At 28.4% G+C, this 20,603-nt stretch overlaps 2 protein-coding genes across 2 annotated transcripts in view; one reads left to right on the top strand and one right to left on the bottom strand.

Annotated features, from left to right (window-relative positions):
• Window positions 1-622: 622 nt before the first annotated feature.
• LOC117170499 (26S proteasome non-ATPase regulatory subunit 2) lies at window positions 623-15,869 on the top strand. Its single transcript, XM_033357229.1, has 5 exons — window positions 623-700; window positions 3,204-3,934; window positions 5,953-6,776; window positions 10,117-10,866; window positions 15,428-15,869. Exons 1-5 carry the CDS (start codon window positions 623-625, stop codon window positions 15,727-15,729), a joined length of 2,685 nt encoding a protein of 894 aa, XP_033213120.1. The 3' UTR covers window positions 15,730-15,869.
• The window catches only part of LOC117170498 (VWFA and cache domain-containing protein 1), a 37,242-nt gene continuing 20,521 nt past the window's right edge, over window positions 3,883-20,603 (bottom strand). The window contains exon 10 of the transcript XR_004466814.1: window positions 3,883-3,971. The gene's annotated coding sequence lies outside the window, so the exon portion shown is untranslated. The remainder of the gene's footprint in view (window positions 3,972-20,603) is intronic.

The raw sequence follows: 20,603 nt of genomic DNA on the forward strand, positions 1-20,603 counted from the left end.
TTTGTTTAAAATGCAATACTTTTACTTAAATGTAAGTAATTTGAAGCATTTTCACATTGAATTTATATTTTCAAACTGTCGAACGTTTCACTTTTTTTCGATAATCGAGATATTCGAATATCGATGCTTTTTCACTGCGCGCTAAGCTTCAAATTTTGCTGAATGATGACTCCCTGTACTAGAAAATTCAAATAAAACGAAAAATCGTCGAGGCAGCAAAGACAAATTTTACTTTACAATATAATATTCGAAATAACTAAAAAGTACTAAAATTTCTCGAATAAAATATCAAATCCTCTTAGCTGCTTCTTTTTTGGAGTTATTGAAAGTTTAATTATAATAATAATAATTGACAAAGACCCTGCATCACAATAAATATTAGATACCAATAATTTACATTTTTAAATCTCAAAAAGGCTGTAAATGTCTGCTTCGTCTTTATTTTTGTTACTTGAACTTTTATCCAATTTCGGTTTTTTAAAAACATTGTCGCAGTGGCGCCAGCTGTCACAGTGACTCGCAAACCTTCGTTTGTTACTCCTAACCTCACTTTTTGAGTGGTCATTCCGTTAGTGAGGCTGGTCGATTTTATCTTTAAAATATCGTGTAATTAGCCTTAAAAATGCCGGAAAGTACCAAACCGGAGGAGAAGCAAAAGAAAGACGTTAAAAATGAGAAGGAAGATGATAAAACCGACTTGGTAAGCGTTCCACTTTACTTTATTCAAAAAGTCGATTGTCTTGTTTTTCGTGATCGGCATTGTTCTGACACGTATTTTATTTTTATTACTCATTTGTTAATTATGTCTGTTTTTTTGGTAGTTATTATTATGTAGTCTATTGTTTCAAAAATTTAGTCAATTGGATTTTCTTTAGTTTTTCTGAAGCCAGAATATAACAAGTATTTTATCGTATTTTATCATCATGAAGTCGAAACCACTCTCTACGAATTTCTACGATGCTTTTGGCCCAGACGATTTGAGTTTCCTTCAGCCAGACCCTCTTAAAGTAAAGGGTTTTAAAAATGTAGTTTTTTTTTTTGTCGAAATAGGTTATTTTTATTATTATAACCTGTATATTTTTTGCTTATTAATGCTCGTTCCATTCTTGAATTGGGGGTTTTAAATGTGTATGGTAGATTTTTATGAATATCTTTCTACAGGAGAAACAGAGCTATCATGTATTTTTTATTTTTAAGAAATTAGTATTGTTATTTGATTAACTTATTAAACTTTATTTAATAGTTTTAGGTTATCTATAATCTTTGTGCATTAATACCTAAAAAAAAAGATTTTGAGATCTAAGTAAACTGTACCTAACTTGTCGAGTATATACATTCAACACTTCTCAAAGCTTATTTTACCATTCCTTCTTTATTTAAAAACTATTTTTTTACTGATTTAAAAAGGCTATTTTTTAAATACTTTATTTAAAATTTTATATTTTAATTATTAATCAATTATATTGTGAATATTTCAAATAAATTCAATTTAAGAAAAATATGAGGAATAATTTTTATTAAAAAAGCGTTCCAATTCCAAATAATTTAGATAGGTAAAATTAAAAAGGACAATATTTTGAATGTAACGAAAAGGAATTAAAATTGTATCATCTCTGGATAAAAGCGTTCAAAATGGAATATTTTTCTACTAGAATTTTCAAAAGTACATTATTTACAATTCAGAAGAATGAAAATTGTATTATCTCTAATTAAACAAATTTAAAATTGAATAATTTAAAAGTTAATTTTTTTTAATTTGAAAACTAAACTGATTATTTCAAAGTAAAAGCTTTTTAAATTCTAGGTATCTATATATTTTTAATCAAAGAAATTAAATTTAATCGCTAAATATTTCAATATTAAAATTCTTTTGTACTCAAACCCCTAATAATTTCTATTACTCTAAGTAAATTTAATTGTTCAGAAATTATCAGTTTTAAAATTGTTAATTATACTTTTCGGAATCCAACCATTCAAATGTTAATCGAAAAATGTAAACTTACGATAGGGAAAAATTGAAAATTTAGTTTTTACCATATACATTCAGAAATCTTATTTTTAAGGCTCGAATTTGAGAAATTATTGTCCTATTTTCATTTTTACAGCTTATTCTGCAAGCATTTAATTCAAAATTGTTTAATTCCAATCCTTCATATTAAAAAGTGTGTAATTATCAAGTCTTTCATTTTGATACTCTACGACTTCGAAGAATTTAAGAAACGAGAACGTTTTGTGCATTGAAAATTGGTACCAAACTATTAAGAATATTTAAATCTAAAATTATTAAATTTGAAACTGACTAAAATTGAATTGGTTGAATTTCGAAAAGTATAAATGATAATTTGAAAATTGTGAATTTCTAAATGATTAAATTTACTTATGGTACTGGACATTTTTAAGGGTTTAAGTGCAAAAAAGTTTTATTGTGACAATTCTTCGCGACTAAATTTGTTTAAAGTCGGATTTGTTAATAATTTGGATTTGTTAATAATAGATAGTTTATTTTTCGAATGCAACTCCTTCCTAATGAAATTGTCTATATTAAAAAATTTTAGTTTGAAGGTTTTGAATTTGGAAAGCTTTTGATACAACATTTTTTCAATTTAAAATCATAAAATTGTAAACGCTTTTATTTAGAAATGACGCAAGTTAAATTCTTTCACATTCAATTAGAAATATTGTCCTTTTTTAAAATGTTACCTGTCTAAAATATTTTGAATTTAAACCTTTTTAATTCAAAATAATTTCATACATATTTCTTAAATTTTAAATACTTTCAATTCAAGTTTATAAAGAACAAATGATGGCCTTGTCGGGGTTTCGCGCGTCACATTTTTAATCGTAAAAATGGTAAATGATTCAAATAATAAACTACCACGTCTTTAACATTCTATTATGAAATTTGTTATTTTAGTTTCAATTGAAATATTCAAAGTCCGAATAGTGATTAAATCCGAGTTTGAAAGTATATTTCGCCAATTTAAATTGAGCCAAATACGAATTAAATTATTTTCATATTTTTAATTTAAAAAAAATTTATTTACTTATTTCTAATTTGGTACTTATCAAAATGACAAGGAGTCAGAAATTGAGTTCTTACAGCACTTACTTATTATTAGCGCTTATTATTTTACACGTTACACATTTCGCCTAAAGTCTGAAATATTTCAATGTAAATGAGAAAGAAAATGCTCTATTTTTAGTCGGAGGAGGACAAACTCTTGCAGGAAGAGCTAGGAAATTTAGTCGAGCGTCTTCAGGATTCCAACACGAAATTACACTACTCAGCATTAGATTCACTTCAAACTCAGATTCGAGCCTCGACAACTTCGATGACGAGTGTACCCAAGCCTTTGAAATTTATGAGACCTCACTATGACACCATGAAAACAGTCTATGATACTTTATCTGACCCGAAAGCTAAGGAACTATGCTCAGACATCATATCGGTCCTCGCAATGACGATGGGCGAAGGCAGAGAATGTTTAAAATACAGATTAACAGGATCAGCCCTCGCGATTGGCGAATGGGGACACGAATACGTCCGTCACTTATCTGGAGAATTGTCCGGTGAATGGGAGCAACTCACTGGCGAGAATAAGGAAGATGTTAGCGAAAAATTGATAGCTCTGGTCCATCAGATCGTTCCTTACAATATGGCTCACAACGCGGAAACCGAGGCCTGCGATTTGTTAATGGAGATTGAGAAACTAGACTTCCTCGAACAATACGTTGATGAGAGTGCCTACCAAAGAGTTTGTCTCTATCTCACGAGCTGCGTTCCTTATGTTGCTGATCCAGAAAATAGCCTCCTTCTTCACGCTGCCGCCAAACTTTACAGGAAATTTGGACAGTATCCTCAGGCAGTGAGGCTGGCGATGCAACTTAACGATTTACCATTGATTGAAGAGATATTTACTACTTGCAAAGATTTGTAAGTATAATTTCCTTGAGATAGGGTCCGGGAAAACCTGTAAATGAGGGTCTATGTTAAAAATGTTACAAAATTAAAATTCTAGTCTCTGAATATTAATGGCCAGGGCAACTGAAATATTGGTCAGGAAAAAATTAGGGAATTTTGAAACTCAATTTTGCGGCCATCCTGATATAATATTCATGTTAGTAACTTATTTGTCTCATAACTTTATTTTGATTTTCTGTCTTTTCTGTTGCTTCCTCCTGACGATTATATTTGAAGTTTAGAATTTTTATTATTTTCTTGATAATCTAACAATTTTGCTAAAAAGTCAACCTTCTTGGTTAAATATTCAATTGTTTTGTTGAAAATTCAACTCTTTTTGTAGAAAATTAACTTTTTTTGCGAAACATTCATATTTTGGCGGTGAAAATTTAACTGCAATCTTCTGTTGTTGAAAATTCAGTTACTTTTTTCTTTAATTTGTCGTTTAGGTTTAAAAATTCATTTCTTTTAAACATAAATTCATCTTTTTTATTATTAAAAATGCAACTGTTTTTTTTTTGTGTGTTGAAAAATCGTCTTTTTTCGTTGAATAGAACTTTTTTGGTTGAAAATTCAATTACTTGGTTGAAGGTTGAACTATTTTGTTAAAAAATCATTTTTTGTTGTTGAAAATTCATCATTTTAGTTAAAAATTCATCTCTTTGGTTGAACATTCGTTTTTTCATTGAAAATGTATTTGTTTTAGCTGAATATTTAACTATTTTAGTTAAACATACATAATTTTAGTTGAAAATTAATGTCGTAGGCTGAAAGTTTGAACTACTTTGTTAAAAACTCATTTTTTGTCATTGAATTTTTTTTTAATGGAATATTCAGCTACGGGAGTAAAAGTTGAACTACTTTGTTAATATTTTTTCTTAGTTAAATTTTCATTCCTGGTTTAAAATGTAACTATTATGTTGGAAATTTGTTTTTTTTTTGTTTGTTGAAATTTGATTTTTTACATTCCCATAATTTATGATTGAGAAAGTATTAGAATTGTCGGAAATTTGACATCACAGTTTTTCAACGGATCTCCACTTTTCGAGACCCCCTGAATCCGAAAATCAGATTTTCACGATGGCGTCTGTCCGTCCGTGCGGTCGTCCGTCGGTAAACACGATAACTCGAAAAAATGAATGAATCAAATCCATCTTCGGCACACATTTTTTAGGTCCTAGAAGAAAGGACGAGTTCGTTAACGAGCCATTTTTGATAAAAATTCAAAAAGTGAGCGCATTTTGAAAATTTTTTAGACCACTTTCTTCTGAATTTGGAAATTCAACCGAAAATCAAAATTTAAAGCCAAAATGCGCACGATATGAAAAAAGTCGCGAGAAGAAAAACGTTTCTTTTTAAAAGACCTACCAGATTATCATGACAAATTTTTGGATTTTCTTCAAAAATCAAAAATTAAAATTTTGATTGCACAAAAAAAATAATGAAAAATATAAAATTTCATTTTGTAGACAAACTATGTAGGATACGAAAAAAGACGAATTAACAAAAATTGTTATCCAAAAAAGGATCTACAATTTCGTAAGGAATTACTTCTTGATAGGACGCGTAGCTTTTGTTTTATTCGTGAAAAATAACGTTGAAAAAAAATGTGTTTTTGTCCAAGTTTAATCTTGCTTGTATGAAAATTCGACAATTTGATTGAATATTCATTTAATATAGTAAAAATTTAACATTTTGCTTTAAAATTCAACTATTATGGTAGAAAATGAATATTTTATGGTTGTAATAATTTTAAATTGTTTTATTATATTTATAAAAGATTTGATGTTGAAACTCTTACTACATAAAAATTTGGTTCTTTAAATATTAATAGTCGAGAAAAATGAAAAAATTGTCAGAGAAAAATCAGGGGCTTTCGCAGATTAATTTTTGCGAGCACTCTGTTGAGAAAATTCATTAAATTAAATTACTCTGAATGATCCTCCAGCAACTTGAATCCTACATACATATTTAAATTTTCTTCATTCCAGATCTATACAGAAGCAGTTAGCTTTCATGCTCGGGCGTCAGCAGATCTTCCTTGACCTGCCAGAATCCACAGTCGAGTACGACGACCTCGTTGAAATAATGTCAAATTCCCACTTAAACAATCATTTCCTGAACCTAGCTCGAGAATTGGACATCATGGAGCCGAAAACACCTGAAGACGTTTACAAGTCCCACCTCGAAAACTCGAGACCTCCATTTGGTGGCGGCCAAGTCGATTCAGCAAGGCAGAATTTAGCCGCAAGTTTCGTAAATGGATTCGTGAATGCAGCCTTCGGCCACGACAAACTCCTCATTGAAGACGGAAACAAGTGGCTTTATAAAAACAAGGAGCATGGAATGTTAAGTGCAACTGCTTCTCTTGGTCTCGTGCTTCTCTGGGACGTTGATGGGGGTTTGACGCCCATCGATAAGTACCTCTATTCCTCGGAAGATTATATAAAATCTGGAGCTCTTTTGGCTTGTGGCATCGTCAATTGTGGCGTCAGGAACGAGTGTGATCCTGCCTTGGCTCTTTTGTCTGATTATGTACTTCATAGCAGCAATACGATGAGAATCGGAGCGATTGTTGGACTGGGACTTGCCTACGCTGGGTCTAATCGGGAGGCGGTTCTTAATTTGCTGACGCCTGTTTTGAATGATCCAAAATCGAGCTGGGAAGTCATTGGAGTTGCTGGACTCGCTCTTGGGATGGTCGCGGTTGGATCTTGCAATTCTTACGTTACTACTTCCATTATGCACACCTTAATGGAGAAGAGCGAAGCTGATCTCAAGGACACTTATGCGCGATTCTTGCCTTTGGGACTAGGTAAGAATATTATCTGTTCAGTTTGGTAACCTTTTGATTTATCTATGTGGATTCCACGCCGGACTCACACAAACCAGACTTTAACATTCTCGATTTTTTTAAACATGGGAAAATTATTTCTAAAGTAGAGACAATATAGATTGCCATTAATTTCACATCAGATATATCTTTTTTTTTACGTTATTGTACTTTTTCTATTTTGGAAACTTTTTGAGTTTCGAAAATACAAGTTGCACTAAATAACGATAAACTGTACAACTCAGCTCGTTTTGAACTTAATTAACTGAAACTCTTTTTTTGATTGTAAAAAACCGCGGATAGTCCAACATTTTAGATTACAATTGATTCCAACAGCTTCATGGTTATTTTCCATGTTATTAAACCAAAAAAATTGACTTGATAAGAACTTTAGTTCCAAAAAATGCCTAGCCTGATTTTTTCTATACGTCTTTATTTTGTGCTTCAAAGTGTCCTTTTAGACAAGTTATGATAGAGCCTATGTGCTTTACATAAAAGTTATTGAGAATGGTTGTCTACCATTTCGTCACCTGGTATTGAAAACTGAAATATGAAATAGTAGGTACAATTTTAAAGATGTGTTAATTTGAGCAGAAAAATCTTTTTACGATTGTTTTGTGAAGTTTAAAACTATGATTGAATACTAAAAACAGATAGTCATCAAAAATAATTCTTTTTAGATAGTATTTTCATCTTAAAAATTTTCATCTTTGCTGTAAAAAAAAAAAACAAAAAAAAAAATTATGTCACTATTTCAGGTAATTTTTAATGCATTGTAAGCTCAGATATAGTTTCATTGATGTATATAGCGACAAATTTTATCCAGATTATGCAAAGAATACGAATAATAGACGATTGATATTGAAATACGAATTCTAATCCAACTTTTAGATCACAGTTTTAACTAGTGAATATTTCATGTATACATTAATAAAAATTTACTTAAAGTTTATTTTTGTTTTAAAATAAGTCCATTTAAGTTAATGATCTGTTGAAAATAACAATAAATAGTACAACAATCGTTTTTTTTAAGAATAAAAAAATGTGGTTTTTCACTGTATAATATGTAAATTCCATCTAAACCCCTTTATTTCCAATAAAGACTTATTTTTAGTATAAAATAAATACTTTCAATTTCACAAAAAAAAAATAGTTAAAGCTTCTTTATGCACAAATTAAAATTCACCGTTAAAATCATACCTATTCTACATAGTTCGGATTTTTGTCACTAGGTTACTATTTAATTCAATATTTTTTCTTTAAATCAGATAAAAAAAATTTCGAATCTTTCTATTGCAAAATAATTTGTGTTGGTAATTATATCAGTTTTATAACTGATTTGATCGATTTTCGGTATTATCAAGATGAAAATGCTACTATTAATTAAATCGTTTTTATACAGAACAAAATAAGTTGGTTGGCATCGTAAAAAGTAAAGAAATTTTTTTTTAAATCGGCTGATTTCAAAACGAGTAAAAATTACATAGAATGTAAAATTGCCGGAAAATAAATTCGAAATAGAAAATTCCCAAAATTATAAAATTATCACCAATTAAAAATTTCGGAATAGAAAAATTCCCGAAATTTTTTGATATTGCCAATTAATATTACCAATATTATAAAGTTACCGACGCAGGCAAATTTTTGAATTAAAATTATTCCCAAATTTAAACAATTAAAAAATTGTTATAATAATTAATTAATAAATAATAAATACAAAATATGTTCATCAAATTAAAGTTTTGTTTTATTGATTATTTTTTCTTTTATTATTTAAGAATTTCTTAAATTGTTAAGATTAGGAAATTTTATTGTGTCCGTAATTTTGTAGTTTCGATACTTTTATATTGCTGGCGATTTTATTTCGGGAATTTTCAAATTCTGTAATATCTTAAACTGTGAGGAATTTTAATATTCGTGAATTTTAAATTTTTGACAATTTTAAATTTTTGACAATTTTCTAATTTTGGGAATTTCCTTGTTCGAGATTTTTCAGTCGTCTTTCAATATCTTTTGTTCAGTTTTTCGATTTTGAGCAAAAAATTCCTATCTGTTAAAAAAAATATGGCAAATTTTTTGTATGTATAGTTTTTTTATCGGTGGAGAAATTAAGCTAAATATTGTGTTCGATTTAGAATGATTTGAAAATTCGTTTAAGGTTTTTAAATTTATATATATATATATATATTTTTTTTTTTTTTCGCAATTTTTTAAGACTTTAAACATATGAAAAATGTGAATTGAACTTAATCCAGAAAAGAAAAGAAAAAGCAGGTTTGTTGCACATTAAAAAAAATGTGATTGAACACATTTTTTTTAACTCTGATGAGAAATTAGCGTGTATGAATCAAGAAGTTTAATTATCTTATTCGTAGGTTATTTAACTCGATGGTGAATTATAAAATAACTATTTTTTCTTATTTTCACACAATATAAATGTTTAACATATAACCTGGTAGAGTAAACAAGTTTTTTTTTGTTAATATGGTGGAGCTCAGTATCATTGAAATGCCCATTAATTAAGGATAATAAAGTAAATATACTAATTAATTATAAAAATCGATATAATCAATTGAAAAATATATTTTTCAATAGAAAGATTTTATTTATTTATTTTTTTACTTAAAGAAAAAAAGTAAAAATGGCATTATAAGCAAAAATTACAAAATAATCCACTACACTTCACTACATTAATAGGCTAGATACCGGAAAAAGTAGAACATTGCAAATTATTATTAATAAACAAATATTTTTTTAACGAATTTATATAAAGCCCGTATTGATCGTTTTTTCCCCTAAAAGGACATTTTGAAGAATCAAAAATCAGGGCAAGCATTTTTTAGGAATCGAGATTTAATAGAATCAAAATCTTTTCGTTTGAAAACAGAAAAAATAACCATGAAAAAGATGTTCGAATTATTAGAATTTCAAAATTTGAATTCTCCGACAGGCTTTCTACAAAAAAAAAAAAAAAAACTGTTTTAGTTAATTAGATTGAAACCAAACTAACCGGTACAAACTTTAGTGCTCTAGTCCCATTCGTGTTTCAGAGTTTTAAAAAGTTTCTTAAATAGAAAAAGTGCAACAACTTTTGAAAACAATTTCTTTGAAGTAAAATCTTTGGCAATCTATATTTTTTCTGCTAAACATATAATTAACCAAAGTTAACAGAAATCGATTCCATAAAAGCTTATTTACCTCCATTTACTATTTATCTTAATATTTACTATTAATTATTCAATTAATTAATATTAACTATTAATATTTACAATATTCAAAACCTCTATTTACTTTACATTTTTCGAACCTACAATTTGTTCAGGTTTGTGTTTCCTGGGAAAACAAGAGGCAGCCGAGGCGATTATCGCCGCCTTGGAAGTAATTCCCGAACCCTTCAAGTCCATGTCCACAACATTAGTAGAAGTTTGTGCCTACGCAGGAACAGGAAACGTCCTCAAAATTCAGCATTTACTTCACATTTGCTCCGAGCATTATGAGACGGTCAACGAAAAGGAAGAGAAGAGTGATCGCAGCAAAGACAAAGAGAAGAAAGAGGAGAAAAAAGAAGAAAAAGAGAAGGATTTGAGTTCTCGTCAAGCCATTGCTGTCCTAGGAATCGCTTTGATTGCAATGGGAGAAGAAATCGGTGCTGAGATGGCTTACCGCACTTTCGGGCACCTTCTGCGATACTGCGAACCTGTAATTCGACGATCGGTGCCTCTGGCTCTTGGTCTCATATCAGTATCGAACCCTAAACTGAATATATTGGATACCCTCTCGAAATTCTCACACGACAGTGATCCTGAGGTGGCTCATAATGCAATTTTTGCCATGGGACTTGTTGGAGCTGGAACTAATAATGCGAGATTAGCGGCGATGTTGAGGCAACTTGCTCAGTTCCATGCTAAGGACCCGAATAATTTATTTATGGTACGAATCGCCCAGGGTCTCACTCATTTGGGAAAAGGAACTCTTACGCTGTCGCCGTATCATAGCGACAGGCAGTTGCTAAGTCCTGTGGCTTTAGCTGGGTTATTGGCGACGCTCATTGGATTCCTTGATGTCAAAAATAGTAAGTTTCTATTTATTTTTTGACGGGGAATTTTACAAGTTTTTATTTTAAAAAATATGTCCAACTTTGATTTCAATCGTTTTCTAAAATAATTAGTAAAATTATTATCTTTTTCAATTATGTCATTAATGAATGATTTTTGTGATTGAATCATACTTTAAGATTTAAAAAGTGAATAATAATTGATTTTAGAATACGTTTCGGAATCAGTTCAAATATAAACACCTGATTTAAACTTTATAAACTATTTTCAATGTCAAAATAACTTCACAATAATATAAAGGCTTTTATTAAATTTCAAATATTATTTTGGTCTAAAATATTCCATTTTGAAACCATTGAATTTGGAAATTTTTAATTAGGAAAAAATAAAAATTACTTAATAATTAGAAATATCATTACTGATAATTTAAAGTCAGTAATTATAAATTAAGTATTCAAAACTAAACGAAAAAAGTAAACTTTGAATGTTACAATTTTAATTATCTTTTTAAACAAAATTTAATTTGTAAGTGAAATTCATGAATTTTGATGTATAAATAACAATTGAACACCTATTATTCTCAGAAGAAATTCGAGTAAGTTGAAGAGATATTTAAAAGTTAAAAAAATCAAAATTAATTAAAAATTTGAATGGCCTTATTTAAAAACAAATATAGATTTTCAAAGATTTCGAATAAAAAATCTAGAAACTTTTCAAGAATTTTGAAAGACTTCAGAAGAATAAAAAACCTTTCTTAGGAAAATTAAAAATGATTTTTTGAAATTCACTTTCAGAGAATATATAAAGAGATTTACAAATAATTAAGAAATGTATCAAAAATGAATGTGGCAGATTATAAGGAAGTTTTTTTTATTTGGCATTTAAAACATGTTTGGAAGTTCTAAAAAATAAAAAAAAGTAATTTAAAATTTGAAGGATGTAAAACAACATATAGATGTTTCAAGATTTGGAATAAAATTTTGAAGCATTTTAAAGATTTTCAATCTATTTAAAATAGAAATTATTGAACTTTTTGTTCCGTTTATAAAAAAATTCAATCTTTCGATTTTTAATATTTCTAGTTTAAAATTACTTAAATGATATAATTTTGAAAAAATGTTCATTCATCGATTGGTTCTTTAAATTAGAGCATTAAAAATGATAACGTGGATTTATATTTTTGGAACTTGTCATTGAACTATATAATTTATAAAAGTTAAAAAAAAATTAATTTGGCAGTTTAACTGTATTTGATTAAAAAAATTTCAGTCGAAATTTTAATTTGCAGCTCAGTTTTATATTACTTCAAATGGGAAAATTTTTGGCTTTAGAGTTCGATTTTTTGAATTTCATTGGCCGTGAAAACTGTCAGCAAACCGGAAGATTGCCGTTGAATATTGATATTGCAACTAAAAAAGACTTTAATTTCAAATTAAAAACAGTTGAACTTCACCAAAAAAAGATGAATTTTATAAGCAAAAAGACGAATTTTAACCAAATACATGAATTTTCAACCAAATAATTGAATTATTAGCTAAAAAAAGATCAATTTTCTACCGAAAATGGAATAGCTAAATTTTTAATTAAAAAAAATTAATTTCCAATTGAGAAAAAACGATATTCAGCCAAATAAATGAAGTTCCAATTAAATAGTTTATTTTTTCTAACTAAAAATGCTAAATTTGTAACCAAAGTGGAAAAGTTAAATTTTCAGTTGATAAACTTAATCCGGTGCGAAAAAAAGCCACGAATTTTTAATCAAGTAGTTAAGTTTTGAACTAAAGAGACTGATTGTCAATTAAACTAAAGAATCTTTTTAAAAATTTAGTCTTTAACGAAATAGTTCGACTTCCAGCTAAGAATTTGAAGTTTCATCGAAAAAAAGATTTTAATTTTAAATAAAAAACAGTTGAATTATACCAAAGCGATGAATTTGAAGAAAGTCTGGAATGACCGAAACAGCCAAATAAATAACATCCTTTCACTGGAAAATTTCCAAAAAAATAAAATGTTCGAAATATAATAAACCCGAAAATTATTACCGAAATGGAAAATTCCCGTCAATAGAAAATTGCAGACATTAAAAATATGAGACACTGTAAAATTGCCTCCCATAGCTTTCCCATTGCCTCCCCGCTTTCTTGCATCTCAAATTTGATTTTTAAATTTTACCAATAAAAAAATTTACAAATGCTTACTTGAATGATTTCAACCTAAACTATTTAGGTTTTAAATACAAAACTAAAGTTAAAATAATTGTTCAAATGAAAAAGTATTGCGATTTAATTAATAATGATTGTATTTTTTTAAAAGATCAAATATTCTTGATTAAGAGAACGATTAAAAAAATCTTTTATTTAACCAATTTTATATTTAGTCAGAATTTTTTGATCGCCGTAAATGGCTTTCCAACGGCTTAACAAGGAGATAATCAGATTTGAAAGTTTTTTCAAATCTTATTAATTCCCTTCTGAGAATCCATTGGATGACTATTAATTTGCCCAATATTAATTACCAATGGCGATAAGTTTTCGAAAAATTAAACTTTTATCGAACATTTTTTATAGATTGAAATTCTTACTTATTCAATTCAATTTGCTTTAATTTGCTCCAATTGAATTTTAACTTTTGTAAATTCAATTATAAATTTTAATCCATTTTCAAGTATTGAATGTTAAATAGTTGAAAATTAAATTTTCAACAATTGAAAAATAAATCGTTTTAAATTTAAGAAAACTTAGAATTTAATTCTTGAAAATTAAATTTCAGTTGTTAAAAATTTTCAACAGGTGAAAATTCAATCGTTAAAAATTGAGCAGATTTGAAAATTGACTTATTGACTACTAAAAATTGAAGAAAATTAAAAATTAAATTTTCAATAGTTAAAATTCTACTGTTGGCAATTTAAGAAAGTTAAATATGTAAGAAAATTGAGCTTAAAGTTTTCAACATTTTATTTTCATCTGTTGGATTCAACATGATAATTTAATAAATAAACATTTAAATCCATAAAACAGAAATGACGAAAATGACAAATTGACAATAAACAACATATATTTTCTATCAAATAGTTGAATTTTCAACCAGAAAATACGAATTTTCAACAAAACACATATATTTGTAACCAAATAGTCGAATTTTCTAGCAGAAGAGATGACTGTCCTCGCAAATAATTTTTTTTAACAAATGTTATTAATTGTCAACTAAATAGTTTGAACAATGGATGTGATGTTAGTCCAAATTTTATTTTATTAATTTCAAGTTCATACGTTTTTCGCTTGTAATTTTTTTTTAACTTAATGGTAGAATTTTTAACTAGAAAATATCAATTTTTAGTAGAATATTTTTAACAACAAAGATAATTTACAATCAGTTGAATTTTCAACAAATTGATCAAATTTTCAATAAAAAAATAATTTTTAGCAAAAAAAAAAGAAAAAGAATTTTCAACTGAAATTATTATTGTTCAAACAAAAAAGTAAAAATTTATTAAAGTAGTTCAACTATCAATCAGTTAAATGTTCAACAGAATATAAACATTTTCAACCAAATAGTTCAATTTCTTATAAAATTGTTTAATTTTCGAGCTCCAAACACGAATTTTCTAACAAAACCGTTGAATTTGCAACCAAGAAGTATGATTTTTTAAACAACATTATTGTGAAGCCTGCGATAAATAAATAAAATTTTGAATAATTATTTATAGGGGAAAGAATTTTACTATTTACACTGTTTTTATCTCTGAATTAAATCCGAGGCTTAGTGTATTAAGCGAATCTATGTCAAATCATGTAAAGAATTTCAGGTATTATTAGTAATTTTGATGAAAATTCTAGTATCCGTTCTAGTAAGAAAAATTCGAAAAACTTTGGAGATATTAAAAATTAAAAAGGTTTGTCCTTTTTTTTAAATTTGATAACTTTATATTCATTTTTAATTATAATAAGGTATATATTTCAAATAATATTCCTAATAAGACGCAGTTATAAAGAAATATTGTTTAAAAACAACAAAATTTTTTATACTTTTTGGATTTTTCAAAAAAAAAAAATGTTTAAACTGAATTTCTGAAAGCAATCCACCTTTTATTTGTGTTTATAGATTGCTTACAATGTCTTCTAAAATCCACGTTTATGTCAAAATGGAATCTCCCTTAGTTTTCCAAAATGAATTAAGAACGTGCATATTTCAACGATTCTATAAAAAATTAAAGATGATAAAAAATATATTTTTCAGAAATCCAGTTTAAAACTTTGTTTTTGAATAATCCAAGAAATTGTGGACTTTTTTAAAAAAATGTTTCTTTATAACTGCTTCTTACTAAGATTAGTTTTTAAAATACACCTTAGTATAATTAAATTCATCAAAGTTATGAAATTATAAAAAGAACCAAAATTTTCAATTTTGAATATCGCCCAAGTTTTTAAAATTTTCCACACATTATTTTGGGATTTTTCCCTCAACACCTGAGAGAGCGAATACTAAGATTAATCACAAAGACTAAAATTCTTCATATGATTTGACATGGAATTGCTCTAATAATAAAGTGACTCACTAAAATGATTTTTTTTCTTTTAGTTATTCTTGGAAGGTCGCACTATCTTTTGTATACACTCGCAGCGGCGATGCAACCAAGAATGCTGGTTACATTCGACGAGGAATTGAATCCGCTTGCAGTTCCGGTGCGAGTTGGTCTCGCAGTTGACGTCGTGGGCCAAGCCGGAAAGCCAAAAACTATAACTGGCTTCCAAACGCACACAACGCCTGTCCTCTTAGCTTATGGAGAAAGAGCGGAATTAGCGACGGAAGAGTATGTACCATTAACGCCAATCATGGAAGGATTTGTCGTTTTGAGGAAAAATCCGGACTTTGTCCCTTAGGTTATATATTATAATAATATTCCGCGTTTTTATGTATCTCATATTCATTAATAATAAAATACTGTCTCATCTCTGGACGGTAAACTATTGTTTTCAAAATTCGCTGTCTATCGAAGCAGAGACGAAACAGCTAAAAATAAGATCGGCAGTTTTTTCTTTTCCTATAACTTTTAACAATTTTTACCGTTTTTTGATTCAATTTCAATATTAATATTTTTTAGACACAAGTCTTTATTTTGGGCAATATAATACATTTTTTTCTAAAAATTGCAAAAAAAAACTCTTTATTTATAAGGTGACTGAAATCCTGGTTTTTAAGTATTTATTTTTAATGAAATAAAATTATTTAAGATTTATGTAAATTAATAGAATACTAAAACCAATTAACTTGATTCAAGAATTGAACGAATGTTGGAACCATAAACAGGTAAGTTATTACAGTTGAATTTGGTCTATTTATATATTTTTTAGTACAATTTTCAATTTCAGTTTTGTGATTTCCTAACTGCGAATTAAAAAAAAAAGTAAAATCTGGCTGACAAAATTATATTAAATTTATTGTGATTAGAAAATCATGATTAACTTTGGTCAGTATTATAGAAATAATTGAATTTAAAACTCGTAATCGAAAATAAGTTAATTGTTCAATTTCATATCAAATTAAGCATGGCCTCTAAACCGGAAAATGGCAACGCATTTCTTTTTTAACCGAGAATTTCAGCAATTTTTAGCAGAAAAATTTATCTAGTCGCTTGTAATATCGTTAATTTTAAATCACATTGTTATATAATGCAATTTAAAATAATGTTTCTGTTTTTTTCTTTTGAAAGAAGTTATTTACAAATTTAAAATGAGTTCGATTTCAAATTAAAACCTTATAAATTTTTTCCAATTTAAAAATAGCTTCAAACTAACAGATTCATAATTAAACGCTTTTAATAAATTTCAAATTATTTTCAAATTTTGTTTCAGCCTAATATTAATAATATTAATATTCAGTCTAATATTCCAGTTTTAACCTATTCAATTTGAAAATTTTCAATTGAAAAAAAGAACATTTATTTGATACTTAGGAATATTTGACTGTTCACTTAAAATGAATAATTATCAATCATATATTAAAAACTAAACAATTTGAAACTGAATTATCTGAAGTAGAAAGTCTTTTGAAACATTAAAATTTAAAAGAGCTAAATTTGAACTTTGAGCGTTGCAAGTTTAACCATTCTATTATTTTATTTTGTATTGGGAAAGCTTTTTAAGAATTTGGAAAGACTTCGAAAGATTAAAAAACAAATGTCTTAAGATTCTTATATATAAGAATCAGTCATATAAGAATATGAAACATTTTAAGGTAATTTTTTTATTTGGCAGGATTTAATAAAAAATGGTTAAAAAAAGTGAGTTTTTAAATCTGGAAATTTTTTTTTATTGTTTTTGTTTTGAAAAAATAATGTTGAGAGAATATTTCGAAAGAAAAATACATTTTAATGTATAAATAACAATTTAACAAATTAAAATAATTTTACTTCTAATTTAAAGTGTTCAGCCTAAAAAAGTGTTGTGATTTTATAGTTAAATAACTGCATTTAATTTGAAAATAATCAATGCGTGTCCATAATTGAGCGTTTAAATACTGTTTTTAATGAAAACATTTGTAAACTTCACCTGAAAAGGACCGGGACTTCTTTTTTTAACTGATATATTAAAGGTTATAAGATCATTGTCCAAGTAAATAATTATTTAATTAAAAAATGAGTAAAGTTTTTCCTGACATTTCAGTTTAGATTTCTATATTTAATCCAATTTGAATAATCTATTATTTAAATCTTCCCGCCAGTATAAAAATGAAAATAATTTCTTGCCTTTTAATTTTTTTACGGTTAAAATTAATTTTTTCTATCCATATCAAGCAAAGTAAAATCATTTCGAGATTTTCCATTTTCAGTATATTTTGAATTATCGTTGCTTCCCGCTCAAACAAATATTTACCCCCACCACAAAAGTCCGTTATTTTTCGCGCGGATAAACTAGCCTATCTTCACTGGTTTGACTGCCATTGAGCTCAACGTGCATTTCGCACGGTAAAATCATAGCGTATTTCTCCACCCTCATAATAATTTGACTTGTATTCCGTAACTTTTTATCAAATTGAATAACAATTCATATTCAATCGGCGGTCACGTTCGGTTGTCATGTGATTTATTATCGTCGTAAAGTGTCATTGTTGTCAAATCATTTTGAATGAGGATCTTCGATGATTTGTCTAATTTATGACTTTCAGTGATTAATATTTCATCAAAACTTTATTTTTTATCTTAAGGGCCTTGATCGTAAAACGAATATTATAACCTTATCGTAACATTTTGACAAAAAAAAAAGTAAACGATCGAAAATATAGGTTATAGAAATAATAGTCGATATATTATTCAAAATCAGAAGTTGGAGAAGAAAAATAACCGCCATTTCCTTTAAAGCAGTTCAAATTTATTGAAAACTTTGCCTCGCCCATTCACCTCTCTGATCGTTTGCGGTATTATTAATATGTGTTTTGTAATGTATGGATAGAAATAATCCTGAAAATATAAATAAACAAATCACCTCAACATCGGCTATTATATAAAAAGTTTGATTCAACCGACTAACAGTTTTCAAATTTGCATTATTTTTCTACTCGATAGTGTTATGATTTTGCGAAATTTCAACAGATTTTTTCTAGATTAATATAATACATATGTACGTGTCTTTGCGTTTTTGAAGAGTGTAAAGTCTGGACAAGCAGACATTTGGCGCAAAGCGTTTCTGGTGATTACATTTCTAGATTTTTTTTGAAATTCGGTTTCTAAAATTGAAATTAATGTATTCGTGTTTAGCTCGGAATTCGTATCGTAATAATCGTTAGTCTTTTCGCCGCGAGTGCATGATATCATATCAAGATTTTTTTCTGAAGCAGCTTCAGGATCGAGATCAGACCCTGGAGGGCTAGCAGCCATGGTAGGTAGAATTTTAAAGATTGTTTACTTCTTATTATGTAAAAAACAATCAGTATAACTTTATGTTGGATTTTTCCCAACTTCCTCAATTTTTATAGGGTTTTGTAGCCCCGTGCAGAAACCTATATAGGCGCTATATAGTTTCAGTCGGGTATCCGTCGTACTTTTTTCCAAGAAGGAGAAGTGATGGATATGAGAGATGGAGGAGTAAGGGAAGTTATAGGTGGGAAAGAAAAGTAGGCGAAATTATAGGGGGTGGAAGTAGGGGAAGGAATAGGAAGGGGGAGGTGGAGAGAGGTAATGAGGTTTGGCGAAATAAGGGAAATTGAGGATGTGGGAGTGATTGTAAGTAAGGGGAAGCAGGGAACAGTATTACAAATGATGGTGGGTAGTATAGGGGCAGTAGGGAATGGTTAGCTACATAGAAGCGAGGAGAGGAGGAAGTAGGGGAGGAAGACATGTGTGAAGTGAGGGGGGGGGGGGTAGGGTAATGTCATATTATTTAATTATTATATTATTAAATAGTAATTATTGTCATTTTATTAAATAGTAATTAAAAAATAAGAACTATTTTTCAAATATGTTTTTTGTAAATAAAAAATTAGTTTTTACGAACATATTAGCAGAATAGGGAAAAAATGGACCGAAATTCATGCGTTCAGTCCCTTTTGTCCGCTCGGCAGTCAAAAAGTGACGTTAGGTTGAGGTTGAAGAGAAAATACACGAAAATACCTCATTTTTGTTGGCGCGCGACGCCTACTTTAACCAATTTTTTTCAAGTTAGGGAAAGTGACTTGTTGCTTATTAACATTAATTTACCTCTTTAAAACGATTTTAGCGGAATTTAAACACGAGAAAGTTGATTAAATAACTCCATACATGCTTTAATAACAAGTATAATAGAAAGAAAAAAAAAATCTTATATCCTTATCCTAATTTTTTCATTTTTTCAGCAGGAGCCTAGGACAGGAGAAGAGGCATGGCGGTGAGTACTTTTTTAAATTCCTCCTGTTTCAATCGTGTCCGAATTGGTACGGAAACAAGTTGTAACTTGTTATGTAATTATTTTAAATCGCATAGAGGTTTTCTATGATTGTAATAATCGTTGTTTTAAACTGAGAGGTGTCACGGTAGGTTGGTCCAACATTTCGTCTTTCGATTGTTAGTGAACGAACCCTCTCCCCAGCGGGCACGAAATTTAAAGACGATGTTAGAACGTAAGGTTTTAAAGACATTTCTATAACGTTCAAAAAAACGTTCTAAGTTAGGCCAAGAAACGTCCAATGTTCCAAATACGTCCTAAAAACGTCTTTAGAACATTGAATGTTTTTATAACGTTATCTGGTCCGATTTAGGAGTTTTTTAGGACTCTCTAAAAACGTCTTAGGATTATCCTGTCCACTGAGTCCCAATTTCGTTCGTTTTTCTTGAAAAGAAATTCACTTGTTTTTACTAATCATTTCTTACCGAAGGTTTGCAAGAATAATTTCCGCCCTATAACTTTTAATTTTCACCCCGCAGCAGCTTTTATGGTGCTATTTTAAATTTTTTGGGACATCATCCGTACACAATATAAGGGGACTGGGGTATCAAAATAACAATGTATACCATGGGAAATATTCCTTGAACATTCCTTATACGGTGACCAAACTTTAATTTACAAAAAATTAATAGAAAATACTTCTTATTTCCATTTTTTTAGAAAACGGAACGTTTAAGCTTTAATTTTGACTGATTTCATTGGCTTAATAATGCTCTAAAATACCACTGCAGATTGTGGTGAAAAAATTGATTTTCAAATTGTTTAAGAAAGTTGTATTAAAACGAATAGTTTGAATATGTGAGATAACGAAAAAACTAATAGCGTCATCCGATTATTTA

The sequence above is a fragment of the Belonocnema kinseyi genome, chromosome 4, assembly GCF_010883055.1.
Source record: "Belonocnema kinseyi isolate 2016_QV_RU_SX_M_011 chromosome 4, B_treatae_v1, whole genome shotgun sequence".
Classification (NCBI taxonomy): Eukaryota; Metazoa; Arthropoda; class Insecta; order Hymenoptera; family Cynipidae; genus Belonocnema; species Belonocnema kinseyi.

Excerpts from the sequence above, each read along its gene's own strand:
- LOC117170499 (XM_033357229.1), top strand. The coding sequence starts at position 623 with ATGCCGGAAAGTACCAAACCGGAGGAGAAGCAAAAGAAAGACGTTAAA. Across the intron at positions 3,935-5,952 it reads TTTACTACTTGCAAAGATTT|ATCTATACAGAAGCAGTTAG; the intron begins GTAAGTATAATT and ends TCTTCATTCCAG. Across the intron at positions 6,777-10,116 it reads ATTCTTGCCTTTGGGACTAG|GTTTGTGTTTCCTGGGAAAA; the intron begins GTAAGAATATTA and ends CAATTTGTTCAG.